Here is a 17,583-nt window from a genome sequence, read left to right as displayed (position 1 = left end):
TTAGCAACAAAAGCTCATTAGAAATACATGCTTTAGCCTACGTTTTTAAAAATCTTTTAACAAATGTTAGATTACAGTTTCTATAGGTAAAATGAATGCTACAGGGCAGTATGACCTTTTTGACAGTAATGATAATGTTGCAGGGTCATATTGTGATGATAAATAAAGGGTTATTTTCATGCAGTTCTTTCCACAATACCTAATAAACTCCACAAAACGAGTTATATGCATCTATGATTTGTAATCAAATATATTTCTTCTCTGCCACAGTCAGGTGGCACAGTAGCTTACTTTATACAGTGTTTGAAATTGGGTTTGAATTTGGTAAAGCATAGTTCTATAAAAATGATAAAAACCATGTAAAATCCTTGTGTTTTGAAAACACTGTTGGTTGGGTTTAGGTTAATGTTGGGCTGGGCCGATAAAAAATGTGATATCGAATCACGATAAGCCCTGGACTTTTTTACTCTATATTGATCTAAGAGCAAATCACACAGCAGAAATGTGCAACAATGGGAATCTAAAAGTGTGTTGTTATTAGAGATGTGGCAAATAATTTGTGGCTTCAGTTGTTGTTGGGGTACTCTTTTAAATCTGAAAGCATTAACAACTTCTATTGAAATGTGTATCGTTATCGTTCAATATCAAATATAATTGTTGAGATTGCATTTTTGCCATATCGTCCAGCAGTGGTTCTTCTCGGTCAGTGGTCCTCAACCACTGGGCATGGACCGGTACCGGTTCGTGGATCAGTTGGTACCGGGCCGCACAAGAAATCATTGATAATTTCTGTTTTATTTATTATCTGAGTCTAAATGATCTTTTATTTTGAAAAATCTTTTATTTTGAAAAATGACCATAATGGTTACATCTTGGTTCGCATATTTTGTCTTTTCTAAAGTTGCACAAGTTAGTAATTTTCACTGGATGTTTGCGGCTTGCATGTGCAAGCGGTGTGACGTGCTCGTGCCTTCCAGACACACCCATGAATGAATGAATGAATAATTGCCAGGAGCGCACTGGGAGTCGTGCTACAAGCATTGATGATCAGCTACTGCTTGTATGGAACACACATTTCGGTAGACTAATTATCTCAGACAAATACATTCACTCCAACACTTGAGTGCTTTGTAATTTTTCCATAAATTAAACTTGTATCAGAGTGACAGCAATTTTATCAGCTTTCTACCTCTGAGAAAACGGTTGATGGTTGATAAACAACATACGAAACACCAACATAGCAACCCAAGCCCCCCAACACCCGCTTATTTGGGTTTGTCATCTGAAATGTGCAACAAAATGTATTCAGAGGAATGTATTTTACGCTTGCCACAGATGTAGGTCAGACTCGTTTCCAGTGAACCCCGATTGCAGAAAGTATTTTTACAGAAAAAGCAGATCCATCACCTTTAAGAAGTCTACCTAGTGACACATTTACTTGACATTTGTTTTGTTGTGGAAAGATTACGTAAGAGGACTTGTTCTAAAATTCTCGAGTTGTCTCTGTGGCAGTTGACTCACTGTCATGCATTCTTCTTTTCATTAGACCCACAAGCACAGCATTATAAATGGACTGTGGTCTTGGTTTCAGTCTTCCTGCTGGGATTTGCTTCAGCTTCGTGTGTGTGTGTGTGTGTGTGTGTGTCTCAAAGTTAGCAGTACTTTGCATTCTTTATCAACAGAGTGTGACAGAGCCAAGCCTCTGCATTATCTCTATAGCCTCTGATAAGGCCTCTTTTACTCGTAAATATACATAATCATGTTACCAGCTGTCTGGGCTGTACAGTTTCATTGCGGGAGTGTCTGATTGAGATCACTACTCTTAGAGAGAGTATGTGCTTTTCTGGTGTTGCTCTAAATTTTTGATGCTTTCTGGAATGTGCATTTATTTGATTTCTTAAAAAGGTCTGAAATAACAATATATATTTTAATATCACTGTGCCTGTGGGGTCTTAAAAAGTCCAAAACAAAATTTTTGGTATTAAAAGTCTTAAATTCACTGAAATGTCGTTGGTCTTAAATCATTTTAAACGGGTATAAATTTTCCTTTGTTTATGTAAAACTTTGCAGCTGATCCAACACACATCCAACAACCAACAATTAGGGGTCCTACGGATCATGGTTGATTAATGATTTGTACGGATCACAACCCACGGTTCGGAACACGCGTAACCCACAGATTAATACATTTTTTTATTAGCAGATTAATCTTAAACTTGTAATCTAAGAGAGATCGCCTCTCAAGTCATTCAAATGGCATGTATGAAAGCATTTAATCTTTCCTTTAAAATATAATGATGACGGAAAAAGTTGTGATGGGTTATTTAGATGTGGTGGGTTTCTTTGGTGTTTTGTGTGACTACTTGTTTAGCCTGCATTAATGCATTCAGTGTAAGTTGCATGATTAGTCTGTAAAAGATTGGGAACTCAACACCCACGCAACATAAATTGTAAATTATAGTGATTTGTATATTTTTTTAATCCTAAGAGTTCATTCTTTAGACTTTTGAGTCACACACATGCACCTGCCAGTGCCTATATTGTTGTTGTTGTTGTTGTTGTTTTTTTTATGTTTCATTTTCTTTGTATTTGTATGATACCAATTTGTGTAACTTTCTGCATATTCTAATTAAGAAAAGAAGAAAAAAAAAGACTTTAGAGTTAGTAATAACATTTCAAACAGTCAAATTACACAGAGGTACTGGAATAACAGTTTATAGTTTAGATAAAACCACTGATGATTATGGTAAAGATTACAATCACCGTCATATGCATTTAACAACGCCCAAAAATAAAAGTTGTAGACCGCAATTACACTGTTTAACCAATAGGTGAATCATTAAAAATATGCCACTGAATAATTCCTCAAAAGTAATCATCTAGCAATGAAAAATTAAGTTTTAGGAGTGAATAACTGAATCATTCATTTGAAAATGAGAATACAATTAAAGGAGTTCTACAAATTATAATGTGGAATTCATACATTAGATTTACTGTTATCAGCAACAGTTGTAGTAATAGTGAGTTTTTCACAGTACTGAATATTTTACCATTTATTCTTATTCACCTGATTATTTCCTAAAATGACAGTTTTTTGAGTTTTGTTTGTTAATACCAAAAGTGTCTCGCAGCGCTGTTTTTGTAATAAATGAAAAGCAAATTACATTTTGTCTCTTCCCTTTTTAGCTAATCCAAAAAAATGGTCTTATCCGTGACCACAAAACCATTATGAGATCTGAATGTGAGATTTGTGATCCGTTACACCACTACAAACTATACATCTCATTAAAGCTTTCAGCAAAACTCTATTTCTAACTAATATTACAACAGTCTGTTGTGTATACATTTAGTTTTAAGTTTTTTAATAAGTTTATTTTTTTAAGTTATGTTTAAAAAATTGTGTGCGTATACAATTATATAAAAAATGGAAATAACTAATTACTTTTTTGATGCTTGGTCATTTAAAAATAAAAATAAATATTTCTTATGCGCCATGTCATGGTGCTAGATGATTTCTGAACTGCCCTGCAATATAGACAGGATGGCTGCTGATAATTCAGCTGTGTTTCTAAAATCAATACATTTTTTTAAATAGAAAATCGTCTTTGTTAAATTTCACTTTGTACTGTCATTTTAATCAAATAAATAAAAAAATAAAAGGTTTTTTTTTTGAAGTTGGGAAATGTGGCACAACAACATTGCCTTCATTTAAATGTTAAATCGATAGGAACTTGAACACGTCGGTCTTTATCTGTGGCCTTAATCTAAGCCGTATCATGTTTTCCACCCAGTTTATGGTGCTCAGTCTATCCAGTGTCTTTCTCCACCTCTATATATTGGAGACGTTTGGACACGCTGGTTGACTTGCCACAAAACACTGGTTAATTATTAATTAGTTTTTTTTTTTTTTTTTTTGCTCGGGTCTGCCAGACAAACTGAATTGCACAAATATGCAAACATGCTTGGAGGATACAGAGGAGTGAATAGGTCACTGCAAGCAGACACCTGTCTTTCCAACACAGCTACGCTTGTAGTGGAGTGTTCTTCTGCTGATGTATCTGGTTTAAAATAAGAGTTATGCTGTCTTGCTGTTGTTGTATCAAGTGGTTGTATCATGTTATGTACTTTACACTAACTATATGGCCAAAAATATATTTTGCAGATATATTCTGAGAGAATGTTTGGCATTGACAAACTCGCAAAACAGATTGATGGGGATAATTGGTGTTTGGATCACTGATGTGGAAGTAACAGTTTATTGATTTCTAAAAGCACATTGGGATGTCCTTATCTGCCAAAATAATATCATGTTTTTGGTTTGTCTGTATTGTTTTGCTTTAGTCAGCAAGTGACCATTTTCTTCAAAAAAAGAGCCAGAAGTGCAGAGTGATGTCATCAAAGTGATGTTATTATTCCGTATTGGTGGAAGTCAGAGACTAGGCTTTGAGGTATTTCTTCTAAAAGTGATTTTTGTCATTGTTTTAAAGCATACTAGCCTATAGATTATCTTGATATTAACATATTCATAATAATATGAATTCTAATAATTAAAAAAAAACATTTCTACAGGGACTTGTTTTAAAAAATATATATTTAAAATCTGCATTTTTGTTCTTTTTTTGTGCAGTTATTCTATAGATTGAAGCGTTTATGTGAAAATCATTCAGATGCATGATATACAACACAATTTAATGCCCTGGCGAATTCTGACGTAATCACATTTTGTTCCATTGCAATAACATGGACAGAGGAAAACATTGCTTTTAGAACCTCTCTCTCTATATGCCATGATTTTTAGCCACACAGTAACCGACAGATTTTTTTTTCCACATCTTCAAACCAGGATGCCTGGTCACCCCTTCAGTGTGAGTTATTAGCCTAGTTCACTGTAAACTATCACCTCTGATGTTACAATTTTAAGATGGTCAGTTAAGGGGGAGGAGAGTAACGTTAATGTTGGATGAAACACATAAACAAGCACACCATATCAACGAGTGAGGGACAAAATTCCACGACTAACTAAATGTAATAAAGTGAGTTTTATTTAGAAAAGACAGTGATAATATGTGCAAAAATATGTATATATAAAAGAACAATAAATATTTACAAAAATATTTTGAAAATCGCAGACAACAAACAGGACACAAAATGTTGTAGATGGGAGAGTTGGAGAGATGAGACGCAAGTGGCATCCAAACAATAGAAATAAATAAAACAAAAAAGAAAACCTATCTTACCTACACTGATAACAGAAAAAACAAAAGCACAGTGGGTTTGATCTCACCACCAACATAGTGTGTCTAACAAAGGTGATATTTAAAGCCTACGTGTGCACAATGTATGTCACGTGACATTCTTACCTGTCCCGCTCTCCAACCTCAGATGTGCTTAAAACTAACGTAGACAAATGAAGAATAGACAACAAAAGCAGGTATATACCAAACTGTAACACGCTGACTGAATTGATTGAAATAATTCACTGACACAGCATGCAACACAGAAATTCAAATCGTCCCGGCTTCGCGAGTAGCGTCCTGTCACCACTTTTATGCCAGGGTGGCAGCGGCTGGATTGAGACAGTGTAATGACGTAAAGGGGACACGACGAACAGCTGGGCAGCGTGAGCCAATAGGAACCGATCAGCTTGTTTAACCACACACAAACTTATTTGATATGTTAAGGGCCAGTACACACTAATGCCTAGTTCACACTAGAGGATTTTAAGCCTGATTTGAGCCCGATTTGGAAGTTAACGAGCTCGCCGACAGATCAGGCTGTGATCGGGAAGAAATCTGCGGGTGCACGGCGCTCGCCGCTCTTTATGTGTGAACTACTGAGCAACGCATCAATGAGGCTCGCTGACGCGTCGCCGACACCTCGCAGACGGAAATCCAACATTCAGCATGCTAAATATTCCAGAGCAGTCGGCCGACTCAACCCCACGTGTGGTCAGATGTAGTGACGAGCTGCAGCCAATGAGAGAGCATATCAGCATGAGCTGAATGCCTGTGTGTTCAGGAGCTCAGCAGAAACATCTGTGATTGGTCAGAATGGGCATCAGTGCACTCGCTTCATTCTGTGTTAACACAGACATGAGAGTAGGCTATATTAACAGTGGAACTAGAATTCTGTAACTATTAGAATTACCATACTGCTCATTCTGACCGTTTTCATGTGAGACGCCATATTGTCACAACATATTTACATTCAGAGCTATTATTGAGATATTAAAATTAAGCTTTGAATGTCTGGCATCATATTTAATGACACCATTACCCTAAAAATATAATATTTTTTGGTAATACAAGAATACAAGGTTAAGATACTAAAACACTTAAAGGTCTTGGCTTTCATTTTCACTTTTCAAACAGGAGCTTTTTAACAGCACAGAATATGCTGTTTTGAAAGATATCTGAAGTAAATTGATGTTTTTGCCATCAGAAAGTTTTGTTTATGTTAGCAGGAAGTTGCTAGGCAAGAAATTACACACATATTTAAAGTCACAGCGAAAAGTATCAGACATGCATGCAGTCATTTTGACCAATATGGTAATTTAAGGCAGAAATGCTCAGTTCTTTACTGTTTTGTAATAAAAAAAATAACAATGTCAGAAAGAAATACTCTAATAGTTAGAAAACGGCAGGGTGTTATAGATATGTTAGTTTTATTTCAAAGAGTTATAAAATTACAAAAATTAAAAACTCTCTGTGTATCTATCCACTCAAACCTTGCAGATGAGTGATTAATCCGCTGATAAATCAGCTGATTTGACGATGTTTTTAATGCTTTCTCCAAAGCTTGAAAAACTGTCAGTGATGTAATCAGCACAAAAGCAGCCAATAGTGTTCAGCTTTTTCTGACGACTCCTCCCTCAAATTTTCATTGGCTGGGGTTTGGTAGCTTGAATGAGCTGATGGGGAATGAGATGTTGTCAGATCATGTAGTGTGTGACCCCCCTCTTGTGGATCGTTTACGGAGTGTTGCGTAGTGTGAACACCACAGAGATCAAAAGACACAAAGTCAAGTCATGTAGTGTAAACAGCACAGCGATTTGCTGATGTTTAAAATCCTGTAGTGTGAACTAGGCTTAAGCCGGTCACAAACAACTAGCGCAAAGGAAACTCAACTGTCATCTTTCTCTGTCATCTCACATTGGCTTGCATCTGGTCTCGCCTGGGCCAAAAAGCTGCCCGTGATCACACCAAATGGGTGCAGCTGACTGATTCAAGAGGACGTGTCTTTCTGAATCGCTGGGCAGTTTCTCTTTTCTCATTCAGAATGACAAACCCTAAACTTTTGACTTTCACATGCAAGGCATAAAAAAAGCAGCATTTAGTACCATTATTATTGTCACCCACCACAGAAGTATTCACTCCTGCAAATGTGTCTGTTAATCGAATAATTCATCATTTGCAAATAATGCCGGGCGATATTGCAAAAAAATTATCACAATATCATTATCACAGTTTCATATAATTCGATATCAATAGTTTAATATTTTTTAACAACACATTTAGGAATATAATTTTTTTAAACACTTTATTTTAATTTTCCAATATTACTAAGGCAAATAGTTTTAATAGTCAGAAACAAAATAAAATTTTTATTTTTTATAATTAAATAAACATAAGTGTTAAAGAGACTTCAACTTGATAAATAAAGTGTTACAAAGTGTGTGCAATGGAAAAGCGTAAATACTGATCTAAGCAAACTTTACGGTGTGAATAATGATGATACAGTAAACCTCAAACCATTTTAACAAGACAAATTATGATAATCAAATATGAGCTTTCAAATAAAGGAACCAGCAATCATTATTCAATTGTATAATGCAATATTAAAAATTGTGAAGTTGAATGAAATCACCCCTATGCTAAAAGAAAATTTCAGATGGGGTGCTAGTGGCTGGGATGCACAAGAAAAGAAACCAAAAAGCCACTCTGGCAAAATCCTTACATCTTTTTTCATTTACAATCTTCTCACTTCTTTTTGCTTGTGTTGTTATTCTGACTAGAAGTAGCAAGCGTGTGCACTTGGAGCATCCATTGGAAATGACAAACTTACACTTCTAAGGCACGCACTCAGAAGCCACATTTTAAAAAGACTATAGCGCTTCATACCAAAACTTCATACTAACTTTTTTTATTGTTATTGAAAATGGTGTTCGCTCAGTAAATAATGATATCAATGTTGTCACCCATTTGCAAGTTTTTGAGAAATATAGCGAAATTACAGCCGAACTGTTTGTGGTTCCGTTTCACTTGAATTGTTTACTTGCTGCGTCACTTCACTACATCACTCACAATCTGATTCAGTGCTGAATAACCAATCAGAGCGATCTCTTCAGCCGACTGGCCAATGCTGATTTGACATGCTAAATCAAATCAATGCAATTCAGCGTTAACCCGATGAGGGACGATGTGTGGAACACACCAAATTAATTAGCTGGACCAACAAAGCCCAATTACCTGGCGCTTATGTGCTACTCAACTTGTAAATTCTTTTCACACAGTATGAGCCACGGCCATATAAGCATCAACAACTTCCGTGTGACTTCTACCAATTGATGAAAAAGAAGTACCAACATGTACTAGCTTGTACAACAGCAAAAATTACAGTATAAAACAGCAATTTTGGGTTTTTTGACCAAAGCAGAAACATTTAATTAGTGTTTGTCCTGAAGGTGCTTTTTATCAAATTAATGAATCATGCCCTCAGCGTGGATAATCTACAACAGTTAAACAAGTCAATTTGAGTAGACTGACAAAGTAGCTGACAAAACCACTGTAAAATGACATGTGTTTGTGATTATTTTTTTATATGACGTGGTATGAAAAACATCCAGGGCTTTCCATGTTGAACTATACACTTCCTCCAGTTTGGGTCAAGAAATGCAATGAAATGAGCAACATATGTCAGTGAGGGCTGAGTTAGCATGTGGCAGCTTCAGCAGTTGCACGATCACTGTCTTTGCTTCTCTGTTGTATGTTCAGGTCATAAAGACTCTGCGGGATGAGCATGTGTTCCTGAGTTCTGAGAATAACAACTGTTGTGACAGACGCAGGTTTACACAGAGCTTTTTTGTTGTCTATGTGGCGTTTTGGTGTATCCAAGTAATGCATGATGTGCTGTATGATATTTACAATTGTTTACTGAATAGGGCCTTTTAAAGTTTTAACAATGAATGATTGCTATGGAACTGTAGAAGGAAAAATGAGTCCTCCCAAGTGAGCATGAGAGAAGTGAGCTGAGGGGAGGGCTAATTGGATTTGCATGTGTACAGCACTAAAATGAGTGCCTTGTGAGATTCAGAAATGTTCTGTATAGTTTAGAAATTGTGAAGATAACAGAAATGGACGTGACAATGACATCTCTCGCGTAGATATACAGTTGCTGATTTAGGGTTTGACATGTTTGATCTTGCCTTTGGTCAAAGTTACTCCTGTTGTTGTGGTGTATGTTTTGTAGTTGTGAAAAAAAATGTTCTGGCACCACTGAGTTTTCTTTTTATATAACACCCTTAGTGTTTTCTCTCACTGACATTCAGGGACATTGTCAGTGACTTGCATAATCATTGACATTTCTAAAAATAGATGTGTAGAGTCATGTACTGTGTTTTTATTTTATAGACCCAGAGTTTCTTTCATTCTTAAATCAGTTTTATCGACATTTCAAATGTCTTTTTTTGTTTGCAGTCATATAAACATTGAGTGAGTATTGTTATTGTTTTACAGATTTAGTACCTAATCTGACAGATTCATTGAGTTCAGTCACTGAAGCATTTGTCAAACTGTTTCTTATCATTACCTTGCCTGTCTCGTCTTTTTTCTTCCTAATTTCATGCGGTTTTAAAGGAATGCTGCACTTTTTTTGGAGATAGGACATTTAGCTTAGCATATATCATTGAATCAGATGAGACCATTAGCATCTCGCTCAATTCAGAAATTAGTTTTGATAATTTTCCTATTTAAAGATTGAATCTTCTGGAGTAGGGCTGAGCGTTTTGGCCTCAAATCGAAATCTCAATTAACTGAACATTTAAGCTTGATTATTAAACATTTATTTTATTCATTTATTTTATATTTTTGCCCTCACAGTTCACGGACATGTTTTCTACAATAAATATGCTCACATATTACAAGAGAGAGAGTTTTGAATGAGGGGTGTGTTACTATCTACTATCTATGATTATTTATTGAACAGCAACATTGAGCAACTGAATTTAAAACACACATTGCCTAAAACCAACAGTCTTAAAAAAATAAAAAGCTTGCACTTTTGGGACAAAAACAAAATAATTTTCAATATTTTTCATATTTAAAGTAGAAAATAAGCGTCGGCGCCAGTGGTGTAATGGTTAGTGCGTCGACACATGCACTCCGGTGCTCGCGGCGACCCGTGTTCGATTCCGCCTTGTGGTCCTATGCCGATCCTTCCCCTCTCTCTGCTCCCCATGCTTTCCTGTCTATTCTCTCTACTATCCTTTCAAAAAATAAAGGTGAAAAACCCCTTAAAAAAATTATTAAAAAAAGTCTTCTTCTTCTTCAAAAAAAAAAAACTTGTACATCCAGTAAATAATATTTAAACAGTGCATTTCTTTTCATTTTCTGTAAACAAATATTTTAATGGAAATAATCATTTTAATGTAATGAAAAATATGCCGTCTCAAGGCATCTCTGGCACAACTTTTAATCATCGTCAATGTAGTGCAAATTAAGGCTCAAGAATGAGTCCATCGTCCAACTTGAGCAGAGATCAGGTGTGGCTGCAAAGTGGCTGCAGAAGTATAGATCAGCCTTACCACCACACTTGTAAACACTTGCTCCAACAAGCTTGCTGCTCTACCCACGCTCATCACCGATATTAAGCCGACCAATCACAGAGCTTGACCTACGTTTCATCGCAATTTGTAGTTACATATTTTGAGAAGTGTGCATCAGCATCAGTGTTAGCCACAGCGAGGTTTATGCAACTGCTTGAAGGCTGAACCAAGGATAAACAGAACATCGTCATGTGACTGAAAATTGACTGAAGATTTAGATCAATTATAGGTTCTGAATATCAATTTCAATTACTTTTTTAATTAATCACCCAGCCCTATTCTGTAGTTACGTTGTGTGTATAATACATAGAGAAAATTAAAAGTTGCTGTTTTCTAGGTCGATATGGCTAGGAACTAGCTTGACAATAGTCTCCAGATAGATAATCTAGAAAACTGTTCTGCTTAATATCATTGTGCCTGCTGCAACCATGATAAAAGTTGCTAATAGTCTAAATCAAATTAATGATGCTAAGCTAAGCTAAAAGAGCTCCCAGCAGACCCTGAGAACAGCTGAATGGATTCGAAAATTGTAAAACTCTAAGTGACTTTTAAAATGAGCCTATTTATGAAAAAAATGCAGTGTTCCTTTAATACCACAACATGAGATCATGAGAATGAGACTAAGGTCGTGATCTGAGTCAGTCTTAACAAATCCTTCAGTTTCAATGACTTTTAAAATGAGCCTCTTTCCAAAACAAATTTTTTTAATAATTTAATAATATTTTAATAATGCAAGCTTTTTTTTCACTTGCGTTGCCTATTTTACTTTCATTTTACTACTGTTAGTCATACTGTTTTGTAAATGGCTTCTCTCTTTGTTTGTGACAGATGGTGAGTGAAAAGGTCGGTGGCGCTGAGGGAACTAAACTGGACGAGGAGTTCAAGGACCTGGAGAGAGTATGTGGAGAGTATTTTCTCACACTGTGGCCAACAGTCTTTCTAAAAACATTGATTTAAATGCATTAAGCGATTCAAAGACTTCACCTTTATCCCACACATTCATCAGTGAGATGAATACACCACCTGTTTTTCCTGGAAGGTTTCTTTCCTTTACAAAGTGAAAGTGGTGTTATTTTTACAATTATCTGAAGTGTTTATGCTTTGCAGTGTCTTACTCTGAAAGCTAATTTTCATAATACTATCCTCCTAAAGGGATTGTTCACCCCAAATAAAAAATTTACCAACCCTCAAGTGCTTTCAAACCTAAGTTTCTGAATAATCTAATTAATCTTTTGAACATAAATTAAGTTATTTTGGAAGATGTCAAACATTACCCTTGTTCTCCATAGTAAAATAACAAATACTGTGGAAGTTGATAGTTACAGGTTTACAGAATTTGAAAAAATATCTTATTTTGTGTTCAACAAAAGAAAGAAAGTCAAACAGGTTTGTCACTAGTAAATGAGAAGTAAAAAAAAATTCAGTTTTGGGTGAACTGGCCCTTTTACCTAAGGGATGTAATCGTGTCTTAAAAACACTGTTTTAATATGATACACATTAAACTTAACTGAGAATGAATCAAACATACCCAGGGCTCGAAATTGCGACCATTTTGGTAGCATATGCGCCCGAAAATATATCTATGCGACCTCATAATATATTTGGGCGCATTAGTGCGACTGCAGATAATGGTTGTAGTGCGACCTGTTTTGATTTTTTGTAAAATCGTGCTGAATTGCTCTTCCCTGCCGCTATATTGGTTCATATTAGCTGTCATTCACTCAAGGTATTCCGCTGTCAGATGACAGGGAAGGAGCTTTTATGACCACAGGAAATGCAAACGGCTGAAGAGTAAAAACTTAAAGCACACAGGTTTGAAAACCCCACCTAAAGTTGAGGCGCAGATAAAAGCAATCATGACACGTCACGTGGTGAATAATGATCCGCCAGCTGAGATCAATCGAGTACGCGCTTCTTGGAGAAGGTGCCCGAATCTCCATGCGTTGCATTCACTGCGTGTTCAGCGTAAATGTCCTCTAAAAGTCAAATCTAATACTGTACATATCATCGCCAAAGAAGCTCGCCTTTACTAAGTTTACACTGAAACTCCGGCTCATAACAAAGATCGGTATTGCGCTGATGGTTAGCGCAAGAATCCTGCTCTGCCTGCTCATAAATTGGGTCGGCTGACTCGCCTGCTTTTCCACAAACACAGAAAAATGAAGATCATCTCATACTGAACCTTTAAATTGACGCAAACTGTAACCAAAACTTTTAAAGAGTGATAGAAGTGAGACTTTACTTCCTTTTTTTGTCTGTTCTTTCTTGAGGTGTATATTATTCTTTTTTTATTTATTTACTGATGACTGCTTTGCAGCTTTCATCATTGAATTGAATGATTTATTATAATCTTTTGTTTGTTTTGTAGCAGAAAAATTATTTATTAAATTGACAAGCATAAAAAAACAGCAGTACAAAATAAATATTTCTTACTGCAATGCTTCATTGTTTGTTTGATGCAAACTATTCAATTATTTTTCATAAAGTAACAGACTTTTTATAGCAGATAACCTACATTCATGCACATTCAAGGCAGTATCATAATGAGAAATGGAATTCATTTCTATTAATGTCATTTTTTATCATCATTAATATTTTATGGCCTAATTATTAGACATTCATTTTTGAATTATTGCACACAAATATCAATGTCTTCGCAGCATTAGTTAGATAGTTGTTTTTGGTTTTTGTCAGTCCTATTAATGTTGTTTTAAAATACAATAAATCCCTTAAAAAACAATTTGCAGCGGTGCTCATTCATTTTTGGTGGGTGCTCCTAAATTTTTTCTGGTGCTCCTAAAAATTTTTTGGTGCTCCTAAATATTTAAAGTTGGGAGCACCGGTGCTACCAAGTAAAAAAGTTAATTTCGAGCCCTGATACCATAGTTGGTGTACATGAATAGTGAAATGCACAACCTTTTAAAGTAAATGAAAGTTTTTCAGAGCGTTTTCTTCCTAATTCAATTATGTGATTTAAAAATGTTTTTCTACTCCTTTAAACTAGTCACTTATAATATATTTTATCCCCAATTCATTTATTTTAATCCACAATAACATATTAACACTGTTTGACCAGTGTTGACACCTTTTAGATGAAGTAAAGCCAAGAATTATTCAGACATAATCATTGTAATGAAAGTTCACCATCAGGAATGTCTGTGGACGTCCTAGTTTTTCCTTTTACGTGTCAACGTTGTACATCACCTCTTATTTTGTTTTCTCTGTGTAGAAGTATTTTAGTAAGTAGTTGATTGTAATATTGGCTAATAAATGAACCAATAAATACCACATTTTTACAAACCGATTCCAGTAGGAATATCTTAATTTGTGTACTCGCCGATAATAAGTACCAATTCCTTTACTTTTTAGATTTGGTTTTAATGAAAGTGCAATTAATTTGAAAGGAGGTTTTATTTTCTTTTTTGCCTGTAGCAAGGATGAGCACAAAAATCTTTAACAGAAGGCTATTCCAAGCCAAAAATATACACACATTGTTGACAACTCTGCATCGATTACCGGTTCAGCGTTGACATTTAAAGGAAAAGTTATACCTGTACTAACACGCATCCACGACTTCACACATTACATAACCAAGGATCATATTGCATATGCGGTTTATTTTTCAGTAGCCCATAGATTCGTAAATAATGTATTTTATAAATGGATTGTTTATAAGATCTAATCTATGAATATAACACACTAGGTAATACATTAAGACAATGAAGTCAGGAAGGACAACCAATCACATCCATGTAGTGAAATACTGTTGAGTGGTATCGATGCATGGTATCGTCATTTACATTACAAGTACAAGTATTTTAACCAAGTATTGACCCGATCTCTAAAATAAAGGGTATTAAAAGAGCAGTGTTATGATTAATAATGAGTGGGGATATTCAATACACAAACTCCTAAATAAATAAGGAATAAAGTACCGCCATCTGATAATTTTTGCTAAATAAATAACATTTTAGCATAATAAATGCCAGGTTTATTTGGCAAAAAAATGGCCAGCTGACTTTACAGTCTCCTTTTAAAACAGCTACTGTTTTAATACTGTTATATATGTTCATTTGTGAAAAGAATGACACCTCTGTGGTACCAGAGTCACTATATTATAAATAGACACGGTCTCAACTATATTTCATATCAGAATCAAGAATCGTTCCACACTGTTTGTTATGATGTAAATAAGTTTTAAATGTTAAAATCTGTTCTTATCATAGATGTAAAAGAAGTTATTGGATCATTTTATTATCTGTTGGTAATTGTGTTTTGCCTGTAGTGGTGTACATGTGTGTTTTCAGTACAGTGACCTCCCCTCTGTGTTTCTGTAGAAAGTAGATGTGACAAATAAAGCTGTGGTAGAAGTGATCTCTAAAACGTCAGAGTACCTGCAGCCCAATCCTGGTAAGTTCATAGGCCTTAGCTTAACTTAAAATATATATACTTGTTTTCTTTTGACAAAATTTGCACAATTCATCATGTTAAATCTCTTTCTAAGTCTTTTAATTTATTTCTGTTCATTTGTCAACTGTCTTACAGCATCTCGTGCAAAGCTTTCTATGTTAAACACTATGTCTAAGATCAGAGGGCAGGTGAAAAGTCCAGGTTATCCACAGGCTGAGGGGCTGCTGGGAGAATGTATGGGAAAATATGGCAGAGAACTCGGAGAAGAAACAAACTTTGGTAGGTTTAAAAAAAACAAGTCAGTGCAGCTTTTAAAACCTTATATAACCTCCTGATTTATTTTGCAATCCTCCGGCTTGCCAAATGTTCAAAACAAGCACATACTGCATTTGTCCGTAGGTGGTGCTCTAATGGAAGTTGGGGAAAGTATGAAGAGACTAGCAGAGGTGAAGGATTCTTTGGACATTGATGTCAAACAGAACTTCATCGACCCTTTACAAGGCCTGTGTGACAAGGACTTGAGAGAGATACAGGTTTGCTTTCGTTTTCTGTTGGACTCGCATAAGGCTAATCTCAAGAGGTTTCTGTTCCTTTATTGAAATCACAATTTCAATCTAACATTTCCTATATTAAAAAATGCCAAATAAATAAATAAAACTATTTTATAAATAAAAGGTGTCTTTAAACAAATACTTATTAATTGAGTGACATTGAAGTAGGCATGGGTCGGTATAAGATTGTGACGGTATAATAATCTTGGTTAAACATCACCGTTTCACGGTATTCTGATCACTGCTTTAAAATATTTTCTTTTTAAATGTCCAGGTAAAAAACGACAACTTTTACCCCATTAAACTCTTATTTTATTTTTTAAGAAACTATTTTGTGACCGTAAACATGTCAGACTAAATAATTAAAATAAATCCTTGACTTCTGCATCTTAATATATCTTTCAATTATTTGGATGCAAAGTAAGCCTCTGCCCTGTTCAGGTCTATAGCATGTTTATATGTTGGTTCATAAGCGATTTCTGATTTTCAAATGATTGCTAAATTGTGGGGACCAGTAGCTTTTGATGAGAATGTTCCTTTTCTGCTGGAGATATTGTCGCCTAGGGGTGTTACGGATCACGGTTTATCCATGATCTGTACGGATCACAACCCACAGTTCGGAATGCACACGGATTAATAACTTTTTTTGAACTTGTAGGTTAATCTAACATTTATAATAATTGCAGAGAGATCACCTCCCGCGTCATTCAAATCATGTGTATAAAAGGATTTTGGCGTGTCTGTAAAATATGATGACGGAAGAAATTGTGGTGGGACCTAAATGCTTTCTCCAGATATTAATTAAAGATGTTTTCTATCACTGCTTGTTTAGCCTGCAATAATCCATTCAGTGTAAAGCTGCACATTTAAACATTAAAAGATTGTGATCTCAGTTCAAACCCCCCCAGCATGAATTATAAATGATGGTGATTTGCATATATTTATTAATCCTTCGAAGTGCTACATTCAAATCTGCATTTGATTGAGAGAGATTCAGTTTTTACACTTTTTCAGTTAGTAACAAACAATTAAATAACACAGAAGTACTGGGATAACAGTTTATAGTTCAGAAATAAACACGGTAAAGGTTAAAATCGTTGTGTAACCAATGGGTGGCGAAAAACAACCATCAAAATGATGTCACTGAATAGTTTTTCAAAAATGTTTATAACCTATAATGAAAGATGAAGTTTTATATGTGAATTGTTGAACAATTAATTGAAAATAAATATGTTTTGTTGTTCAAGATCATTTTCGTACTGAATATTTTCCTTTTTTGCAGCGGGTTCTTTCTTGATATTTAAGTTCTGCGGTTAAACCAATGGTTTTTGCAGTAATATTTTTGTATAAATGGAAAGCAAATGACATTTGTCCAATCTCTTTTTTTCTGATTCGAAAAATGGTCTGATTCGTGACTCAATAACCATAGTGTGATCCGAACCAGGAGATTTGTGATGCGTTACACCACTACTAACGCCCTAAAAAACACATAAAAAAACTTACATATATTGTACGAATGGTATAACAAATTATCTTTGCCATTATAAAAACTGCCTCATGCCTACATTGAAGTGATGAGATGTCATGACTTTACATGATAAACCAATTTGATTACAAATGATAAATAATGACCTTTTTTGGAATATTTATGTTTTGATTGCCTCAATTTTCAATAACACAGAAACATCAATTCATTAAAAATAATTATCCTGATTTGGGCTAGTTGAGTTAAAAGGAAAGTTGTCTATTGCTATTAATAACTATTGCTATTTTTAATGTGGTCTATTCTACACCACTTGC

At 35.1% G+C, this 17,583-nt stretch overlaps 1 protein-coding gene across 4 annotated transcripts in view; it reads left to right on the top strand.

Moving 5' to 3' along the window:
- sh3gl1b (SH3-domain GRB2-like 1b) overlaps positions 1-17,583 on the top strand; it is a 39,140-nt gene that overhangs the window by 10,881 nt on the left and 10,676 nt on the right. For all 4 annotated transcript variants that reach the window (XM_005166793.5, XM_009303889.4, XM_021478204.3 and 1 more), the window contains 4 exon segments: positions 11,651-11,719; positions 15,160-15,232; positions 15,368-15,511; positions 15,632-15,765. In XM_005166793.5, coding sequence (XP_005166850.1) covers positions 11,651-11,719; positions 15,160-15,232; positions 15,368-15,511; positions 15,632-15,765 — 420 coding nt within the window.

Source organism: Danio rerio, chromosome 8 (genome assembly GCF_049306965.1).
Source record: "Danio rerio strain Tuebingen ecotype United States chromosome 8, GRCz12tu, whole genome shotgun sequence".
NCBI lineage: Eukaryota > Metazoa > Chordata > Actinopteri > Cypriniformes > Danionidae > Danio > Danio rerio.
The sequence above is the reverse complement of the archived record's forward strand: the minus strand, read 5'-3'. Positions and strand labels throughout refer to the sequence as shown.